The sequence below is a fragment of the Melanaphis sacchari genome, unplaced genomic scaffold, assembly GCF_002803265.2.
Source record: "Melanaphis sacchari strain LSU unplaced genomic scaffold, SCAv2.0 Contig26_pilon_pilon, whole genome shotgun sequence".
NCBI classification, from domain to species: domain Eukaryota; kingdom Metazoa; phylum Arthropoda; class Insecta; order Hemiptera; family Aphididae; genus Melanaphis; species Melanaphis sacchari.
In genome coordinates, this window is record NW_020271143.1 from 1,720,280 (window position 1) to 1,739,113 (window position 18,834).

An 18,834-nucleotide genomic window follows, 5' to 3' on the forward strand; every position below is an offset into this window, starting at 1 on the left:
AATCTTTTCTAGCCGTCTCGTCAGCAATACAATATATATATATATATTATCTTCGTAAAACTCGTAGTGATAATAATATTACGTTGGTGCTGCGATCGGGCCGCCGCCGCTGGGCTTACTACAGCCCCCCCACCAATACCGCGTTATCGTCTACATCGTTATCACGATAATGTTGTTTGAGTTGTATTATCGAAACAGGCTGAGTATTGATATCACTGTGTTGTTATTGTGTACAATAGTTTATGGATTATGAAGGAGACCGACCGAAATATTTTTTCTTCTTCATGACGTTCTTTTAGTAAATTAGTCTTCCGATTTTAAATTAATACATTATGGGTGTCCAAGGCTTATGGAAATTATTGGAATCGGCTGGGAAACCGATTCCTGTTGAAAAATTGGAGAATAAAGTACTGAGTATTGGTATCCTTTTATTAAACAACAAATTACATATAATTTCAAGTTTGACATAGTATATACCTAATAAAGATTTATCTGTTTTCATTATTTTACAAAACGGTTTGAAAACACTAAACAGGTATTGATCTCATTTTACAGTAAGACACATTTGTACACCTCTCATGAATAATAATTAAAAATAGTTAAGTCTTACAGTTTGTGTTATTCATCGGTCATGCATTGTGAATCCAATTATTGTTGATTAAATTTAAATTAAAATTACTTAAATTGTCTTACTGTAAAACTTTTAAAAACAATTAAAGCTTCTAATAATGAAATACCTTATGCATGCTTGAATATTTCCATATGGTATATTTTAATACTACTTATTAAATTTTCATAAACTAGGTATATATTTTGAGTTGATATTAGATACCTAAGTAGTATTCTCTTAGTATTTTAAATTCTCTTAACCTTAGTATTAAGCTTTTTTATGGTTTTATCTTCAAGTATGATTAAAATTGTTATAATTTGACTAAATACAACTGAAGGTTTAACAATAAAAGATATTTTTTTGTTTTAAATTATTTAAATTGTTTTATATTATTATTTTGTATGGTATAGTATTATTAGTATTATACAGTTGTCAGCTTATGTGAAATCAGTTCTAGTGCTTATCTTTATATAGAATCTACCAACACAAAATTGGATTTAAAAGTTAAATATCATTTAGTCGTTTCTGTTGAGTGAAATCAATTTATCTTTAAAATTTAGTTTATGTAAGTAAATTCAAACATATACATATTAACAATTGAAAGTCATAACATTAAAATGAGTATATATTAATCCATTTAGTTAATAGTAATAGTACTTACTGCCCTTGTGGCTTTATTATTTATTAAAGATGAAATACAATTTTGAATACTTTTTGATGGTTTAAATTTTTAAATATTACATTGATTTTTGGGTAAGAAAATGTTATAACTTATAAATAATTTTAGAATACTAGGATATGTATTAATTTTTAGATGGATTGATCAACATTATAAATAATCAAATATTTGTTGTTTTATAATATTTAATATTATTTTTTATTAAAGATTAAGTAAGTTTAAAGAACTTATAACAAAATAATTTGAAGTTTATGCTAAATATTTATGATTTTAAAATATTTAATATTTCATTTAGTTCAATTAATTTAAAAATTTAATTATGTAATTGTTTAAGCAATTTTCAATTTTAATAAGGTTTTGATTATTGTTTTCAATATATCTAAACGAAGTATACATTATTCTTGATTTATAATTATCATAATATTTATTATATAAATTTACAATTTTTTATTTTAAGTCTACTACAACATAACATGTTTTCTTAAGTTGAAATTGTTCAATTAACAATAGTGTTGATAAGTTAATGACTTAAAATGTAACCAATTAATTCTTGTTATAAATTTTATCTCATTCGGTATTAGTATTACATGCTATTTATGATTAAAATATCTATCTTATGTCAAGTGTTAAAAAATAATCAATTATTTTATCAAATTTTTTATTATTATTAAAATTCGTCATTATAATTTTATCGAAAATGTAAAATAAGGAGACAAATTATTCAATGTTGTACATAATTAAAATTACAAAGTATATAATATATTTATTAATACCTAAGTTTTTTATAAAATGTTTTTTTAGAAACATTTAAAAAAAAATATTTATTTTTTAATTTTAAATTTTTATTTAAAGTTTTACTAAAAATTATTTATTATTGCCATTAATTTATCATTAACTATTATTAACCATAAAAATGAATTATTATGTATTAATTTTACAAGTTGCTATGTTATTTTAAAATTAAATACATTATTTTCTATAAATAAATAATAATTTAGAATTTATAACTTAGTTTCTTGGTAAAAATATACTATTTATGTATATATAACATTATTTTATATTGATTGAAATAGAATTCTTATTTTTTTGTTACATGCATTTTTAAGATGTGAAAGCCCTTCCATTTCAGTTATTGACTTGATATATAATATGATCTAAAGTACACTCAAATTTTCATTTTCCCATGGCCGTACAAAGATGTATTGTTGATTGTATTTTAAGCAATTATAAAATTATTATGTGTACAATAATTAATCATGGGAATTTAGAACTAGATTGTATTTATTTGTGTTATTAAAAATAAAGAATAAAATATTTTAGCCTTCTTTAAACTTTCACAAATTTTCAATTTTAATTTTAATTTCTAACTTAAGACCCATGTGATATAAAATTATTTTAAATACTTTAAAAAACAAATATAATGTACTTAAATGAGTTGATAATATTTTTATAACAATTTTTAGAAAACTTGCTGTTATTATTATTTATTCAATACATTTTTGTTGCTATTCTATTTAAAACGTTGGCAATTAAAGATTGCAAACAGCATTGTACATGTGTAATTAAAGTTAAAATTAGCTGTGTATTATTACTTTACCTAATTATGTAATAAATTCTGAATATGTAGATATTTTTATGATAATAGATGAATAAATACATAAAAGTTGTATTAAAAAAATATTTAGTTAATTTTTTATTTAAATCAACTACTTAATTTCTTATTTTAATCTTTAAATATATTTTTTAATAAAATTATTGTTTGTGCTAAGATTTTACAAATATGTACCTATGTATTTTATTAATAGTTTTTGAAAGTATCATGGGTTCATATGTAAAATATTTGTTTTCTGTACATTCTTATTGAAAATTATGTTTAATTTTTTTTACTCAATTTATGTGCACTTAAAAAAGTTTTATTTATACTAAATTATAGGTGTTTTTTTTGGTAACTGATAGAAGGCATAATTATGTAGACATACGATGTAAAACAAACAAAGATTGTTAGGTATTAATAAAACTTTATATTTTTCAAATTGTCATTAGCTTATGAAGTATTGATGCTTTGAACATAGCATTAAAAATTTGACAATCAAATGAATTTCCTTAAATATATTATTAAACAGATGTTTCAATATGGATGTACCAAATAATTAAAGGTGTTCAAGAAAGTGAACATGGTGCTACAACAAATAGTCATTTAATTGTGATGTTTCATAGAATATGTAAATTATTGTTCTATGGTATTAAACCAATATTTGTATTTGATGGCGGTGTACCAGAGCTTAAAAAAATAACTATCGTAAGTATAACATTAAAAATTAAAATATTAATTACTTATCTCTAAACATATGTTTTAGTGATTGGAATACATTTTTTAAGCATATTACATTACTTACAGAAATTAAATATTTGTATTGCTATTAGCTATTATAAAATATAATTTATTTATTGTATATTTTAAAAATTTTGAGAATTAATTTTTATTGAAAGTAACTATTTAATTTATACTTTAAAAAAATCAAGTATTAACAATTTGTATTATAGTTTTAATCTAAAATAAACAAGCATTTCAAACATAAATTTATCATAGTTTTTTTACAAGAGTTATTTTGGATACTAATAAGTTATTATTAATAACATTTTGCTATGTCTGATTTTAATAATAAATGTTATTATGGTTTTCTGTTTAGAGTAATTACAATTTTATTGTAAGATAGAATTAAAAAAAATAAAAATAATTTAGGGTGTTGCTGATTTAAATAATTCAATTATGCTATTGTGATATTTTGTAGAGTATTTACAATAAAATAACAAAAATGCCTCACCTTTTATTATTTTCTCACATTATTTTTGAGTTATTTAACAGTTAGGTATTAAATAAGAATAGAGTAGATATCACTGGTTGTTTTTGTTTTTAATTTTGACGACCACAATCATTTTTCAAAATCCATGGGAAAATTGTTATATTATGTTAACTTGTTGTTACAGATTCTGTGGGAACAAAAATACTTTTTCTTGACTAATAACTGTTTGAAATGCATAGTAATTTATTTTAGCTATAATTAGTCCTTAATTACCATACATCAGCTTTGGCATTGTTTTCATGAATGTGCTACTTATATACAATACAATTTACAAAAAAAAAATCTGATTATAATCAAAACTAGTTGAAATGTCAATATTTTTTTTATTTATACTTCCTGTATGCTAGAAATAAATCTTAAAAATTATATATTTTCTTTATACACTTATCTATGAATAATTAGTTGCATACATATTTAAAGATTAAATATGAGGAAACTTAATTTTTAAATACATCCTGGTAAGATAGATTTAGCAATCAGACAAGAATTGCAATATTAAATGTGATATCATGATAGTTGGTAATTAATATTATATAGTGAAAATATATCTATTTAAGTATTTTTAAAGACAAGATTTATTTAATTCTATTTAACACATTTCTCTATCATACATTTATTTGTATTGCTTATTAGACTTTGTAATATAGAAGATTAATTATATTATGTAATTGTATACATGAATTTCCTTTAAGCATATTTTTTTCCACGAGGAATATTTCTGATTATTAATAATTAATTATTATTGATATTTAATTGTTTATCTATTTCACTTTATCTTATTTTACATTAAATAATTATTTTTTATATTTAATAAAATATGTAGGTATATTATACTTTCACTAAACATTAATAATATAATTTATTATTGTAAAAAAAATTGAGTTTTAGATCAATTAATATTAAAAAAAATTGAACATTATTTGATAGAAAGTGACTATTGGTTTAACAATTGTAAAATAATAAAATAGTAGTTTATAAATTGCTTTGTAAATTAATTGTTTATTATTAATTAATAAACTAAACTGTATAAAAATACACCAATCTATCCAAATTTTGTGTAAAGAAAGCAAAAGCTGTAAATAATTTATTTTAGAAAACTAATTAAATTTAGAAACACGAGTATGATTTATTATCCATAAAATAATTATATAATAATGTAAAAATTTCAGTTTTTTTTAAAATAATATTGATTGTATGCTGATTTCCCTGCGAAATATGAGGATTTTCAAATAATTGTAATATTTTACATATTCATAACATTCATAAATATTGAAATACAGTAAAAATATTCATAACTTCTTCATTTTAAGTTTTATAATTGGTAAATTTACTTTAATATTAAAACCATTAATGCTAATTTGCTATGTTGCACATTGCTCAGTAAGAAAATAAATATTTTGGTTGAAATCTATTTTAGGTATTTGTTTATTTTCTATTTTTGTTGAGTTATCTTTTTTATGGATATACACTTTTTAGATATGTATTTATAATATTGTTTTTAATTATATTATTATAATGTGTTAAAATAGTACTTTTAATTTCAGGCTCAAAGACAAGCTCAAAAAAGCCGTGCCAAAAAATCAACTGGAAAAACCAAAGAAAAATTATTAAAAAACATGTTAGAACAGGCAGCCATAAAAACTGTTATGAATGCTGGAAATGCATTGACTGAAGATGAAGTAATCTCAAAAACTGTCAGCAGTTTAAATAAAAAAGCCGAGACTGATTTATTTGAGTTACCAAATCTGCCAGCACCAATGTAAATCCATTATTATTACATGATTTATTAAAAAATGGTGTAATTTTACTAACTGTACTCCATTTACGTTTAGAAGTGACTCGACTGGCTAATTTTTGTACATAAACGCGTTATCGTTCTGTGTTCCTATATATTACTATTGGTAAATTAAGTAGAGGAAACAGCTATTTATGACTTAGTACAGCCGAAAAAATTAGTTGCTTCTAAATTTAGATGGAGTATAAATATTATTATTTTCAAATTGAGTTGAAGTTTTAAAATTTATTTTATAGTGAAATAGACAAAATTAAAAAACCTATAAAAGAAAACGATGAGTCATACACAAATTTATCAAATGAAAAAAATGAAAATATTCTATTATTAGCCGTAGAAAATCAAAACAATGATTTTTTGTATGCAAATAGTGCCAAGGACAAGGAAAAAAGTTCTCCTGTAAAATTAAATGTATGTAAAATGTTTACTAGATGATACCAATGAAAGTTAAAATCATATTTAAAAATAACTCCATTATCCATTGTATATAGTTTTTATATATCAAAATTTGATTCCAGGCATTTTCATCTATGCAAATTGGTGAACTATTGAATGGTTATTCACAAGATCAAAAACGTTTATCAGAAAAAAAAAATCAACAAAAATCAAAGCGTGAAATGACATTTAATGAATTGGAAAAGTTTTTAAACAATGACAATGAAACTATTAAAGATATTGATGAATTTAGTCAAAAAATTGATTCTGATCATGATACTGTTTTTTATTATGAGTCTGGTATGTAATTAAAACAGTAAATTAAGTAGAACAATTTTAAAGTTAATAATATAAAGATATAAATCTAAATAAATACTCAAGGATAATAAATTAGACTAATTAAGAATTAAACCATTTTAACCCACCTTAGTAAACTTTTTTTTTTTTAAAACAATGAAATAAATCTCTAATTTTACATTTAATAAATTAATACATAATTGTATTTGTAAAATATAATAATGAAGAAGGATAGATCTATGGTTTTAAAACTATCTTTATGAGTAATAAAGAACTTAATTTTTTTTATTTTATCTTCCAATTTCATGTATTAAGCTTATTTTTTGTTATTGGCATTATATAGATCGACAATTGTTAGTATGCTACTTATATTTTATTATATATTTTTTATTTATTTACATATTTACAGAAATTGCTAATAAAGTATATAAATATATCTATTGTTATAATTTTCATGAATTGGTTTATTACTATAGTATTTTTAGCAATATCAATTATAGTTTTAAGTAAATCCTGATATTTTCCAAGACATTTTTTAAAAATTTTATATTCATCTTAGATAGTTGAATGTTTAATAGAATTAATGAAATAGATTAATAGATTTTTCTTATATTAACATAAAAATTATTTAAACTATAAACAATACTAAAATATAATTTAAACTATTTTAATAAATGTTTTATTATAATACAACTATTGTTTATATAGGTATCAACAAACCAGCTAAGAGTAGTAATTCAGAGAAAAATGAAGTGCCTAAAAAGATAAAAACATCAAATTTTGAAAAATGTATAAAGACTGAATCAAAGAGTACAAGTAACAAAATTCTTACCACTGACACCATTGGATCACCTACTTTAACAGAAGGTTTGCATTAAATTTGTTAACAGGATTAGAAACAGTGATTTTCTGTCTTTGTCTAACACACACGCAACATTGGATTTAAGATGTGTTCTATTTCTAACGTACAAATTGATATAATGAAGCAATAAAAACTCTAAACACAGATTCGGATTTATCATTAAGTAGTTTTTTGACTTTTTGATTTGAACTCCTTCAAACATAAATATGTCAATTTTTTAATATAACGTTTTTGGTGTTGGGGAGGGGGGTATAATAAGATCTCAAGTAGACTTGATGAAAAATTAAAATTTGTGTTCAGAATTCTTATCACTTTATTTTATCAATCAGTATGTAGGAAATAGAACACGTTTATAATCCTATATTATGTGGTGTTAGACAAAGCCCAAAAATCACTGCTTCCAATTCCCTTAAGAGAACTTGATGTTTTCATGTGTTGTCTTAGTCTTATAAGCATAAAATATAACTAATTTGTATTCAATAACATCCATTTTGTATTTTTAGTTGTAATGTAACAGTAAACATATTATAAAATTTAAATGTAATTCTATTAGGTATTGTTATCTCTTCTGATTTTTATAAATTGATTTTTGAAGTGAGTAAAAAATATTGATTTATGTTAAACGTTCTGATTTGAAATTAAAATAAGAAGAAAGTACAGATAATATTTTAGTTTTCAAATTTAGGGATTGTAAATTTACTATAATATTAAGACTTATGATTCAAAATAGATTTGAATTTTTTACACCTTTAGAATGTATGCATATTAGTTATTAGATATATTATCTTTTATAGATATTGACGAAGATATATTTAAAGCATTGGCTGGTGACGAATCCCTTGAAGAAGATAGATTAGCATGGCTTATCTTTAATGAGAATAAAATAGCTAGTAAAAGGCGATCAAGTAATCTTTTATAATAAAATAATATTAAAATAACAATTAAATTTTCAATGTGGAATTCATTGTTGTAGGTGAATTTGAGTCACCAAATATAAAATGTTCTAAACCTGATACAGGTTTTAGTAGCAGTTCTGAAGTATTAACATCAGATATGGAAGAAGATGTTACTATAAAGAATAACAAAGCTTTATCCAAAAAATATTCTTCCAAAAGTATTTTTATTACAGAAGAGGATGCATCAAATGAAAATATAGATAATTTTAATGAAGAAGATTATCTATCATGGGTGTCACATAGTAAAGGTACACTTATACAATGTTTTAATTATAATTTAAGGTCTGTGTTTTAAGTCTAATTTTATCTTAAGAATCTCTGCGAGTTTAAGATAGACTTATTTGATAAATACATAATCACACCAATGAATTATCTATTAAAAACATAATTTAAGATTTAAATGACATTAGACTAAAATTACGACACTGTTAAATAATGGTAATTACGTAGTTTAATTATTTTTGTATTATTTAATATTAGATGAACCTAGTCAAATAAAAATAGAAAACAAAAGTCCAATTATTAATCATCGAGATATTCCATCAACAAGTAAATCTTTTTCATTTCAAGAAAAGGAAGATAATGTATCTAATGAAAGAAATGCCGTGGATCGACAACATATCAATGAATCCATATATTTTGCATCAAGTTCAACAAAAACTGAAGAATTGAATGTATTTAGAAGTGATTCGCCCACAATAGAATCTGATAATTCAAATGGCTCATTTTCTGAAAATTCTGTTAATTTTTCACCTGAAGAAAGCTTATCTGAGGATGATGTAATACTACAAGGTTTGTTTACATTTTTCTAAAAAATTAAATTTACAATAATTAAAAAAGATTTAAAAAGTTTTAAAACTTTCAATAATATTTCATACATTTATATTTTAAGTAAAACTTTAGTAGCTAAGGTATCATGACCATACGTCCCGATTTCGAGGTAAGTGTCCAGCTGTCCCCAAAGAACCAAAAAAGTTCCGCTCTAAGAAAAATGGACTTGTGATAGGTATTTATTAATCAAAAATCACAATAATAAATTTATACAGTATATGTATACCTACATATATATATATATATATATACTGTAAAACACTAAAACTTATAGTTCATAAGTAAAAATGGTTATTGTATTCTATTATTACATATTTTAATAATGCTGTTTTCTGTTGTCATTTTTTATATAAATAATTAATGATTTTTTCCAGTAAAAAATTTTTTATTTTACACAAAATTATATGGTTTTCTTATTAAATATACAGTTGTCCCTCTTTGAAGAAAAAAATTTGGTCACATTAAGCACGGGCTATTGGACAACATAATGTTATAATATATAAGCATGCACACATTTTAGTTAAATTAAAAGATGACTTGCAAATATGTCAAATATGAGTTACAAATAATTTTAAAAAGCCTTTATATATTTTTGTAATTCTGTTACTTTTCAAAATAATAGAATTAAGTTATAAATTATTTTTTATTTGTATAATTTGTGATCTTAAAATAAAAATAAATATACCTATTTAATGATATTTTTTAAATTTTAATTAATTTACCAAGTACTTGTATTTAAACTTTTAGATAATAAAAACAAATATAAAAGCTATCAAGAATCTAATAAAAAGTCAAATGTTCCAACAGTTTCTAAAAATGAATTCAAAGAAATAAATTCAACAAAGAATGGTAATAATAATATTGTATTATGTTTTATGATTTATAATTTATTTGACTTTAATTTTAAAATTGTTCAGCTGTTTGTTTTACTGAATAATTTTTACATTTATTTATTAATTTTATATTTTATAATTAGTTATAAGAGAAAAATTTAATTCTCCAACAAAATTAAATTATATTTCTACAAAACGGCCCGAACTTCCTGACAATCAAACATGTTCTATGAATGAACAATATTTTCAGTCTTTACAAGTACTTATAAGATAATTTAGTATAGGTATAAAATATTAATAATTGTTTTTTCAGGATACATTAATTAAAAGTCAAAATAATTTAGCTAGTTTACATAGAACATCTGATCGAATGGCTTCTTCTGTTACACAAAAGATTACATCGGAAATAAAGGTAATATTTTTTTTTTTTTTTATTACTATAAATTATCAGTGTTTAATAATAAATTGATTCAGAAAGTTTTTGGTATATTTTGAGAATTAAATAAATAATGATTTTAGAATTTTGTTGATTTTTATGTTCTTAGTGTTATAATATTAGTCAGTCATAAACAAATTATGCAATCATATTATATTTACTAATTGTTATTGTTACTTAAATAAATTAAACTGCATAAATCTAATATACTTAAAAATATTAGAATTATTTTTGAAATATCCATTTCAATAATATATCTACGTAAATAATACCAATAATATTTTAAAGTAAAGTTATTTTTAAAAAATATTAATTTATTTTTAAATTACTATATTATTAATTATACTATTATTTTTAAGATCTTATTTAATGCTGTGATATAATACCAAATCCAATGAAGCATTAATTTTAATTGCAATCTATTATTTTATCTCTTAAAATACATTATACAAATAAAAATTTAAAATAATTATATATAAATACTGTTTATTTTAGGGTCTTTTGAAATTGTTTGGTATACCATATATAACAGCACCAATGGAAGCGGAAGCACAGTGTGCTTTTTTAGAAAAAATTGGACGAACAGAAGGTACTGTGACAGATGATAGTGATATATGGTTATTTGGAGCTAATGTTGTTTATAAAGATTTTTTTGACAGTCAAAAATATATTAAACAATTCAGAAGCATTGATATTAAACAAAAATTTGGTAATATATTTTTACGGAAATGTATTATGCACCATAAAATTGTATATTTAAATGTGTTTTAATTATTTATTTTAGCTTTGTCTCGAAATAGTTTTATTCAATTAGCATTTCTTGTGGGAAGTGATTACACAAATGGAATTGACGGTATTGGTCCAGTATCTGCTATTGAAATTTTATCTTTTTTTGAATCCAAAACTAAAAATATGAACATCGAAGAAAAGTTACTAAAAATTAAGGAAATTGTCAACTCAAAAGCTGATTTATACTGTGATATTCCATTTATGAAAAAATTAAAATCCACTAAAATTGGCAATGGTAAATCTATATGTTTAATATTGTTATAAAATTATAGTTGAACTAAAATTTAATTTTTTAATTTTTAATTAAAAATATAGATTTTCCTAATAAAGCGGTTATTAATGCCTATCTCCACCCAATTGTAAATGAATCAATTGAAAGCTTTAATTGGGGTACACCCCAAGTGGATTCGATCATTCAGTTTGCTCAAACTAATTTTGATTGGGATGTTTCTAAAACAAAAAGCAAATTAGCTCCAGTGTTAAAAAAAGTTTCTGAAAGAACAGTAAGTTAATTAAACATTATTATTATTTATTTATATGATTAAAACATAGTAATTTTTTTAAATTATTTTCCTTTTAATATTAGTTAGTCATAAACATAACTATGTAATCATATTATTTTTACTAATTGTGATTGTTACTTTAATTAATTAAACAGCATTACTCTAATAAACTTAAAAGTATTAAAATTATTTTTGAAATATCCACTTCAATAATATATATATATATAAATATCAATAATATTTTAGAGTTAAGTTATTTTTATGTTTATTTAATGTTTATAAATTATTATGTTATTAATTTCATTTTCAATTTTAAGATCCAATTTAATGTATTTTAAAATAATAATCGGCTTAAAATATTTTTTTTTCTGTTTTAGACTCAAACAACATTAGATTCATTTGTGAAAGCTCTTCCCAAATTGAGCAGTACAAATACTGGTATGAGTAAACGTGTTAGTCAAGCTGTCAAAAGGTTGCGAAATGATAACAGTTCTGTTGAATCTAATAAAAAATCTGGTAATTCGAAAATATCATTATCTGATTCAAATGATATCACGAATAAAAAACGTAGGAAAAACCTAAAATAAATGTTCATTAATTAATAATGATAAAAAATAAAATTGTGCCAAAATGTATTATGTCCAATTTTGCTCGAACTTTTTTTAATATAATAGATATTAAATAATTTTTACTTTTGGTACCTACTATGTATTATACTTACAATTTATATTTTAACAAAATAATTATTGATTAACTATGAATACATTTTTATGTTGTTCATAAGCTTCATTGTTTCTGATATTATATTATTGTTATTGTTCTTTGAGTAAATTCATCTGTAAAATTTCTAGTCATTCATAATTGGAATTTATTCTTGTAACATTTTTAAGTATTGAAATGTCTATAAAAAAATTACAATGAAAATCTAAATTGATTTTTTTGTTTACTACTATATTTTTTTTTTTTTTTTTAATAAAAAATTATTAGCCTAGATTATAAGATAATTTAAATATTTATTTAGATAATAATATATAATTATCCAATAAGTATGTTTTCACACAACTTTATTCAATAGTTCACAGTTCATCATATACATTATTATGTATTATTTTCTTAGGTATTATACTTAGAATTTAAGCTGTTACATAGTTAAATTAACTTTTTATAAACTGTTTACTTACCTATATCATATTTATAAATAAACATTTATAATACACCATTTATTCAATTTATAATTATTTATAAATAAAATTTTTTTATGAAAAACTCATGAATTTTAAAAATTAAAATAAATAAATACTCTGTAATACTCTGTATTAGAAGTTCCAAAATACTTTTAAGGATTTATTTATAATATAGGTATAAGGAATTTTTTTTTTCTAACTTAGTGTTAATTGATTTTAGTAATTTTTATGTGAGACTCATTAAAAGTATTTAACATATTATTGTCATTTTTATCATATTTATTATAATCATAATTGTAGATAAATAAATGTTTGTTTAAAAATTGATGAAACAAAACTGTTTATTCTATAAATATAATACATTTGTGGTTATTTCTTAAGAAGGCGCTATTCATCTATATCAGAGGTGGCCAACATAAATAGGTATAAAATAATACCAAGAGTCAACATTTTTATAGTCACATTTTATGTAATTTGATAATTTTTATAAGCTTATACTTAAAAATTAAAATTCATAATAATATTAAGTAAATTTTGATTTTGTAAATACATCTCGAGCTGCATCTGATAATGACGCAAGCTGCAAGTTGGCCACTTATGAATTATGTAATATTTTTTGCTCGAAAAATTACCATTCAGGATATAGTCATTGTCAAGAAACCAAATGACACATGATACAAAATCTATTATATTTTACTATCTTTATCATTTTTTTCTGAACTATGACTAGTTTAAATGGTTAGTTTTTGCTTGCAAAATTGTTATTCTATATAAGAAGTTACCAAATTGCAGCTCACGAGTCGCATGCGTCTCTTGTCATAGGCTCATATTATGGCTTGCATCTTATCGTAAGATACAAACATTACTATAAAAAAAAATAGAATTTTCAGTATGAATTCATGAATTTATGTATTTAAAAAAGTAAACAGTTTTATTAAATTTTAATTTATAGAAAAAATTTAAAAAAAAATATAGTGTTTTTGATTTTATTTTTAATTATTAATTAGTATCTTATTTTGTTTCACATTTTATACATTTTATTACAATTTATATCTAATTATTTTAATTACAATAACCATGTATATTATATTATATTAATGTGAATTTTTTTTTCATTTTGGCTCTTTCATATTTATTAATATATTGGATGTCTCACAAGCCTCTTTGCTTGCCACCTCTGTCCTACATTATGATTTTGTATTTATATAACGACCAACAATGGTTTTAACATGGGACTACTTTTAAGTAATTTTGAATAAGTATTAAAAATTTTAATTTTACTCATGATGTCGTTGAAATTTTATACATTAAACTTTGTGAAAAATGGATTTGTACTGTCCGCTTAAGAATTAATAGTCATTGTTTTTATGATAATTAAGTTAAATTCTCACTATAACTATACTATATTGTATTTTATATAATTAATATGTAGGTAAAAAAAATATTGATAATAAATTACTTACAAATTGAATATATTTAACACTTCATAACAGATTGTAGTAATATAGTGTTGTATGAACTGACTGTAATTCAACAACTGTTCTTGTTAAGTTCAAGATTCCATATTAAGTTTAAGTAATTTAACTTTAATCATCAAATTATTAACTAAAACTAACTTATTATTAAACACATTTTTTATTCTATTGAACTAGGTGTATAATATCTATGTGTATAATTTATCCCTAACATTCCCGCCTTAATAAGGGTTATATATTTTAAATCTTACCTAGTCACGCATATTAAAGAATATTAATGTTTTAGACCAGTTGTAGTTTTACTTAATACATTTTATTTAATCACCTTTAAATATGAAAATATGTAGGTACATTTAGTTAAAAACAAGTATATACATGTTCAAATTTAGTTTTAAGATTTATTAAAATAATGTAAAATTATTACTTTATATTTTTGGTTTCCTTGTCACTTCAGTACTTATGTTTTTTGAATTAAAATAATTTATTAATGATTTAATTTGTGAACATGTAATTATTTATTTATTTAATTATTTATTTTTTTTTTTTTGTGATATTTCACCATGAATTATTATTTTGATTCATTTATAAGAGTAAATTATATCTATCTTATATTTTTCTGAACTAAGAATGTTAAATGATTTAATTTATGATAAATTATCATTTATAATTGACAATACATTTATATAATTTGTATATTCTAATTTAAACTTAATGTTGTGTTAAATCATAACATTAAAGTAGTTAAATTTAATTAAACAATTTTTTATATTAACAATTTTAACAATTATTTTTTGTTCTGAATTAATTATATTATTGTATACATAATTATTCATAAAATTAAATATTTATTTGTAACAGTAACAAATACATTTAAATTTAAAAACATTTGATAGAAGTAATTATTTAGATTAACAATAGATTTTAATATAATTATTACAGTTCAAAGATCTATGTTAATATACTTAATTATTTATTTATAATTTATTACAAGTATTTATTTATTCAATTTTAAGTCAATAATTATTATATTTGTATTACATTTTCAGTGAATATTATTGTAGTGTCCAATATTAACAGCTAACACAATATAATAAGTGGTTTTTAATTTAATTTTTATATTTTGAACTTACTTGAAAGTATATACTTAAACTTGTATTTATTTTAACAAATAAATGTACTTAATGGTATTATTATATATTTAGAAATAGTTAAATTTATAATTTATAATTTTTAGATAAAGCTGGTTAATTTAATACCATAATTGAAAATACTCGTCAGTCAATATACAATTTTAGAGAGTTAAAAAAACTTATTAATGCATAGTTTTAATATGCTAAAATGATGTTTAAAAACACATTATAAGAGGTTTGATACAATATTTTGAGACATTTTTTTTTTTTTATATATGCCTATTTCTTCAAGTAGATAATAACCTAAACCTATCTTAACCAGTTGGACAAGTTTTAATATAAATATATATTTTAAAACTAAGTAAATAAGTATGTTTTAACTTTAGATTTGCATATTGTTCTTTTAAGTGATGTGATGAAAATGTTTAAAATTATTTTGAATTTCAGAACTAAGCTCTGTATATTTTATCTTTTGAAATGGATTAAGTATTTTAATGTTGAAGCAAAATATGCATTAAGAAATGACAGTTTTATCATTGCTTAGGCAAAATTCATAACTGCAACAATACCAATACATTCTTCATTAGTCATTGTAATTGAAATAATAATGTGTTAATGATAAATTACAGTTAATTTAATAGTCTAATTTTGATATAATTTAATAGATTACTATCTAATAAAATATATTAAATATAATAAATTTAATTTTAAAATATATGATTTTATTCTTAAAATATGTACTCTACTAATGTGCTATACATTACAATTTTTAGTATTTGTATGGTTAATCTAAAAATGAATATTATTAATATCACTAAAAATTGTTATAAATTGTGGATGGAATGTACATAGGTACGTTTCCTTACATAATATTATGTTTTACAGTAAAATATTTTTTGTTAAAAGACATGAATTTATTATTATAATAATTTTAGATTATGATATAGATTAGATACGTTATATTAAGCATAGTATAATAGATAATTAGGTAAAAAATTAAATTAAAATATGCTCGTTAACAATATATCTATTAGTTCTAAATCCCCAATACTCAGAATTCAAAATTGAATTTTACCATAGTTTGATTATTTTTACTTGGATGTGAATACAAATTTAAATATTTTTTTGGATATATGAAATAATTTATAACAACTAAAGTTCTAAATTTGAAGTGATATAAATTCTAATATAAAGAGTAAAAATAAAAAAAAAACATTTTAAACCTAAATTAAAGCAATTTTTTTATTTAACTATTCTATTATTTTTAAGAAAATAAATAAATGTCATGAACAAATTTTAATAGTAAGAACTTTGATAAACTCTCAATCATCAAAGCTAAAATACACTATTGATAATTCTATTTGCAAAAATATAGCTAAAATATTTATCTTATTTCATCTGTGTCATTCATTAGTTGATGCCAGTTACACATCAAAATATTGTTGAAATATTTTATTAATTATACTACTATAAGTATACTTAAGTTATTGTAATAAAATAGTAATTTAATAGGGAATTTATTGGGAACATAGCAATTTAATTTTTATTACATTTGAATAAAAATTAAACGAAATAAAACACATTTGTGTGTAAAGTAAAAATTATTTTATTCATTATCATATATATAAATATTTTTTTTTAATAAAAATAGTACATCTCAACTCTAATAGTACTTAGCTGTATTTGTAACTGATGTATATTATAAATTATTCTATGAAACTTATATGTTTCTAAATTTAACATTTATATGTCTGATCTAGCTTTATCATCATTGTAATTTATTTTACTATTACTTACCTATAGATATAATATAATCTATTTATGATTGGATTTTTTTGTTAACAGTATCAAAGTAAGTTTAAATACTAAATTATACAAAAGGTGATAATCATTGTTTTTTAATTATTATAATAAGATCAAAAATTTGTTTGTATTTTTAATATCGGTCTTGAATTGACAAAGTATTACTTACACTGAGGGCTGGGCAGTATCTTATTTAAAAATGTTTAAGATAGATAATTGTGATAAAATTGTATTTAGTATCTTTTTATGTTTCAAGTAATTTTACTAAAACTATTTGTATCTATGTGCTTTAAGATTATTTGTCAAGTCAAGTTAATTATTATTACAATGTATTAATACCAAATTTATGTTTTTATTTAAATTTTGACTTGAATTGTTGAAAGAAAATAATCAAGGCACTTGCATTCTATGGCGATTCCATTAAGAGAACATTACATCCGCATACGGTGTCAACATCTATCAACACATACCATAACAAATGAAATAATAGTGAATAATCCATTTAACTCTGGTGTATAATAGTAAATTGACTTGTTATCAGATTTAAAATAGAAATATATATAAAAAAAAAAAAAAATGAGATTTACTAGGTAATATTCTTATTTTTAAATTGTATAATAGGTAAATTCACTATGTTAAATATGACAGAGTTCAATGGATTATTTAGAATGAACAATTTGCTATGCTATGCGTTTGTAAGACAGAGGCACAACGTACAGGTGTAGCGTATTCTTAATAGTATCATTGGTGAATAGATTTGATTCTTTTTTGCATTTAACACCTGAAGTTAATGATGTTATTTTAGGATTCCTAAAAAAAAAAAGTAAGTGATTCAGAAAAACAATAATTCAAAATTGTTGTATTAATGAAATAAAATGTTACCTATTCAAAATAATTTTCTAAATCAAATCTCATTTAAACGGAGAGGGCTTTTTTATTATTATTTTTTTCTTAGCCAAACAACTCAATACAGCAGTCAAGTGACTAACTTAAATTTATAAGTTTTTTAAGTGATAAAAATAAAGCACTTACTTGTCTAAATAATTACCTAACAATAAAAATAAATGTTTCAAAAATATAATACAAGCCTTAGTTGTTCAGCTGCTGCTGATTTTTTTTTAATATGCTAAGTTTATTTATTTTATATGCAGATTTAATATGTCAGATAATACATGGGTTATAAATTTTAATTTTCATAAGCCATATGCCACAATAAAATAATTTATAAACTTATTATTTAAGAATGTAAAATATTGGAAATAAGAATTAAGAACTGTAATATATTTAATCTTGTATTCAGGCATTACAATTAAATGTATTTTGTATTGAGATACTTTTTTGAGGTACTTTACCCA

At 21.2% G+C, this 18,834-nt stretch overlaps 1 protein-coding gene across 2 annotated transcripts; it reads left to right on the forward strand.

Annotated features, from left to right (window-relative positions):
- The first annotated feature begins 209 nt into the window (after positions 1–209).
- On the forward strand, positions 210–12,518 carry LOC112595298 (DNA repair protein complementing XP-G cells homolog). 2 transcript variants are annotated; one of them, XM_025340441.1, is made up of 16 exons: positions 210–420; positions 3,413–3,588; positions 5,698–5,912; positions 6,185–6,356; positions 6,464–6,680; positions 7,386–7,544; positions 8,334–8,444; positions 8,513–8,743; positions 8,976–9,287; positions 10,074–10,175; positions 10,303–10,418; positions 10,473–10,571; positions 11,091–11,304; positions 11,380–11,619; positions 11,700–11,887; positions 12,265–12,518. In XM_025340441.1, exons 1-16 carry the CDS (start codon positions 333–335, stop codon positions 12,472–12,474), a joined length of 2,850 nt encoding a protein of 949 aa, XP_025196226.1. In that variant the 5' UTR covers positions 210–332; the 3' UTR covers positions 12,475–12,518. The 2 variants fall into 2 exon arrangements, with proteins under 2 accessions (XP_025196226.1, XP_025196227.1); XM_025340442.1 differs by lacking the exons at positions 210–420; positions 3,413–3,588 and having other exon boundaries at positions 5,704–5,912; positions 8,558–8,743.
- Positions 12,519–18,834: the final 6,316 nt, after the last annotated feature.

Coding starts and splice junctions, on each gene's coding strand:
- LOC112595298 (XM_025340441.1), top strand. CDS start 333: ATGGGTGTCCAAGGCTTATGGAAATTATTGGAATCGGCTGGGAAACCG. Junction 9,288..10,073: donor GGATGATGTAATACTACAAG/GTTTGTTTACAT, acceptor TTAAACTTTTAG/ATAATAAAAACAAATATAAA. Junction 10,176..10,302: donor AATAAATTCAACAAAGAATG/GTAATAATAATA, acceptor TTTTATAATTAG/TTATAAGAGAAAAATTTAAT.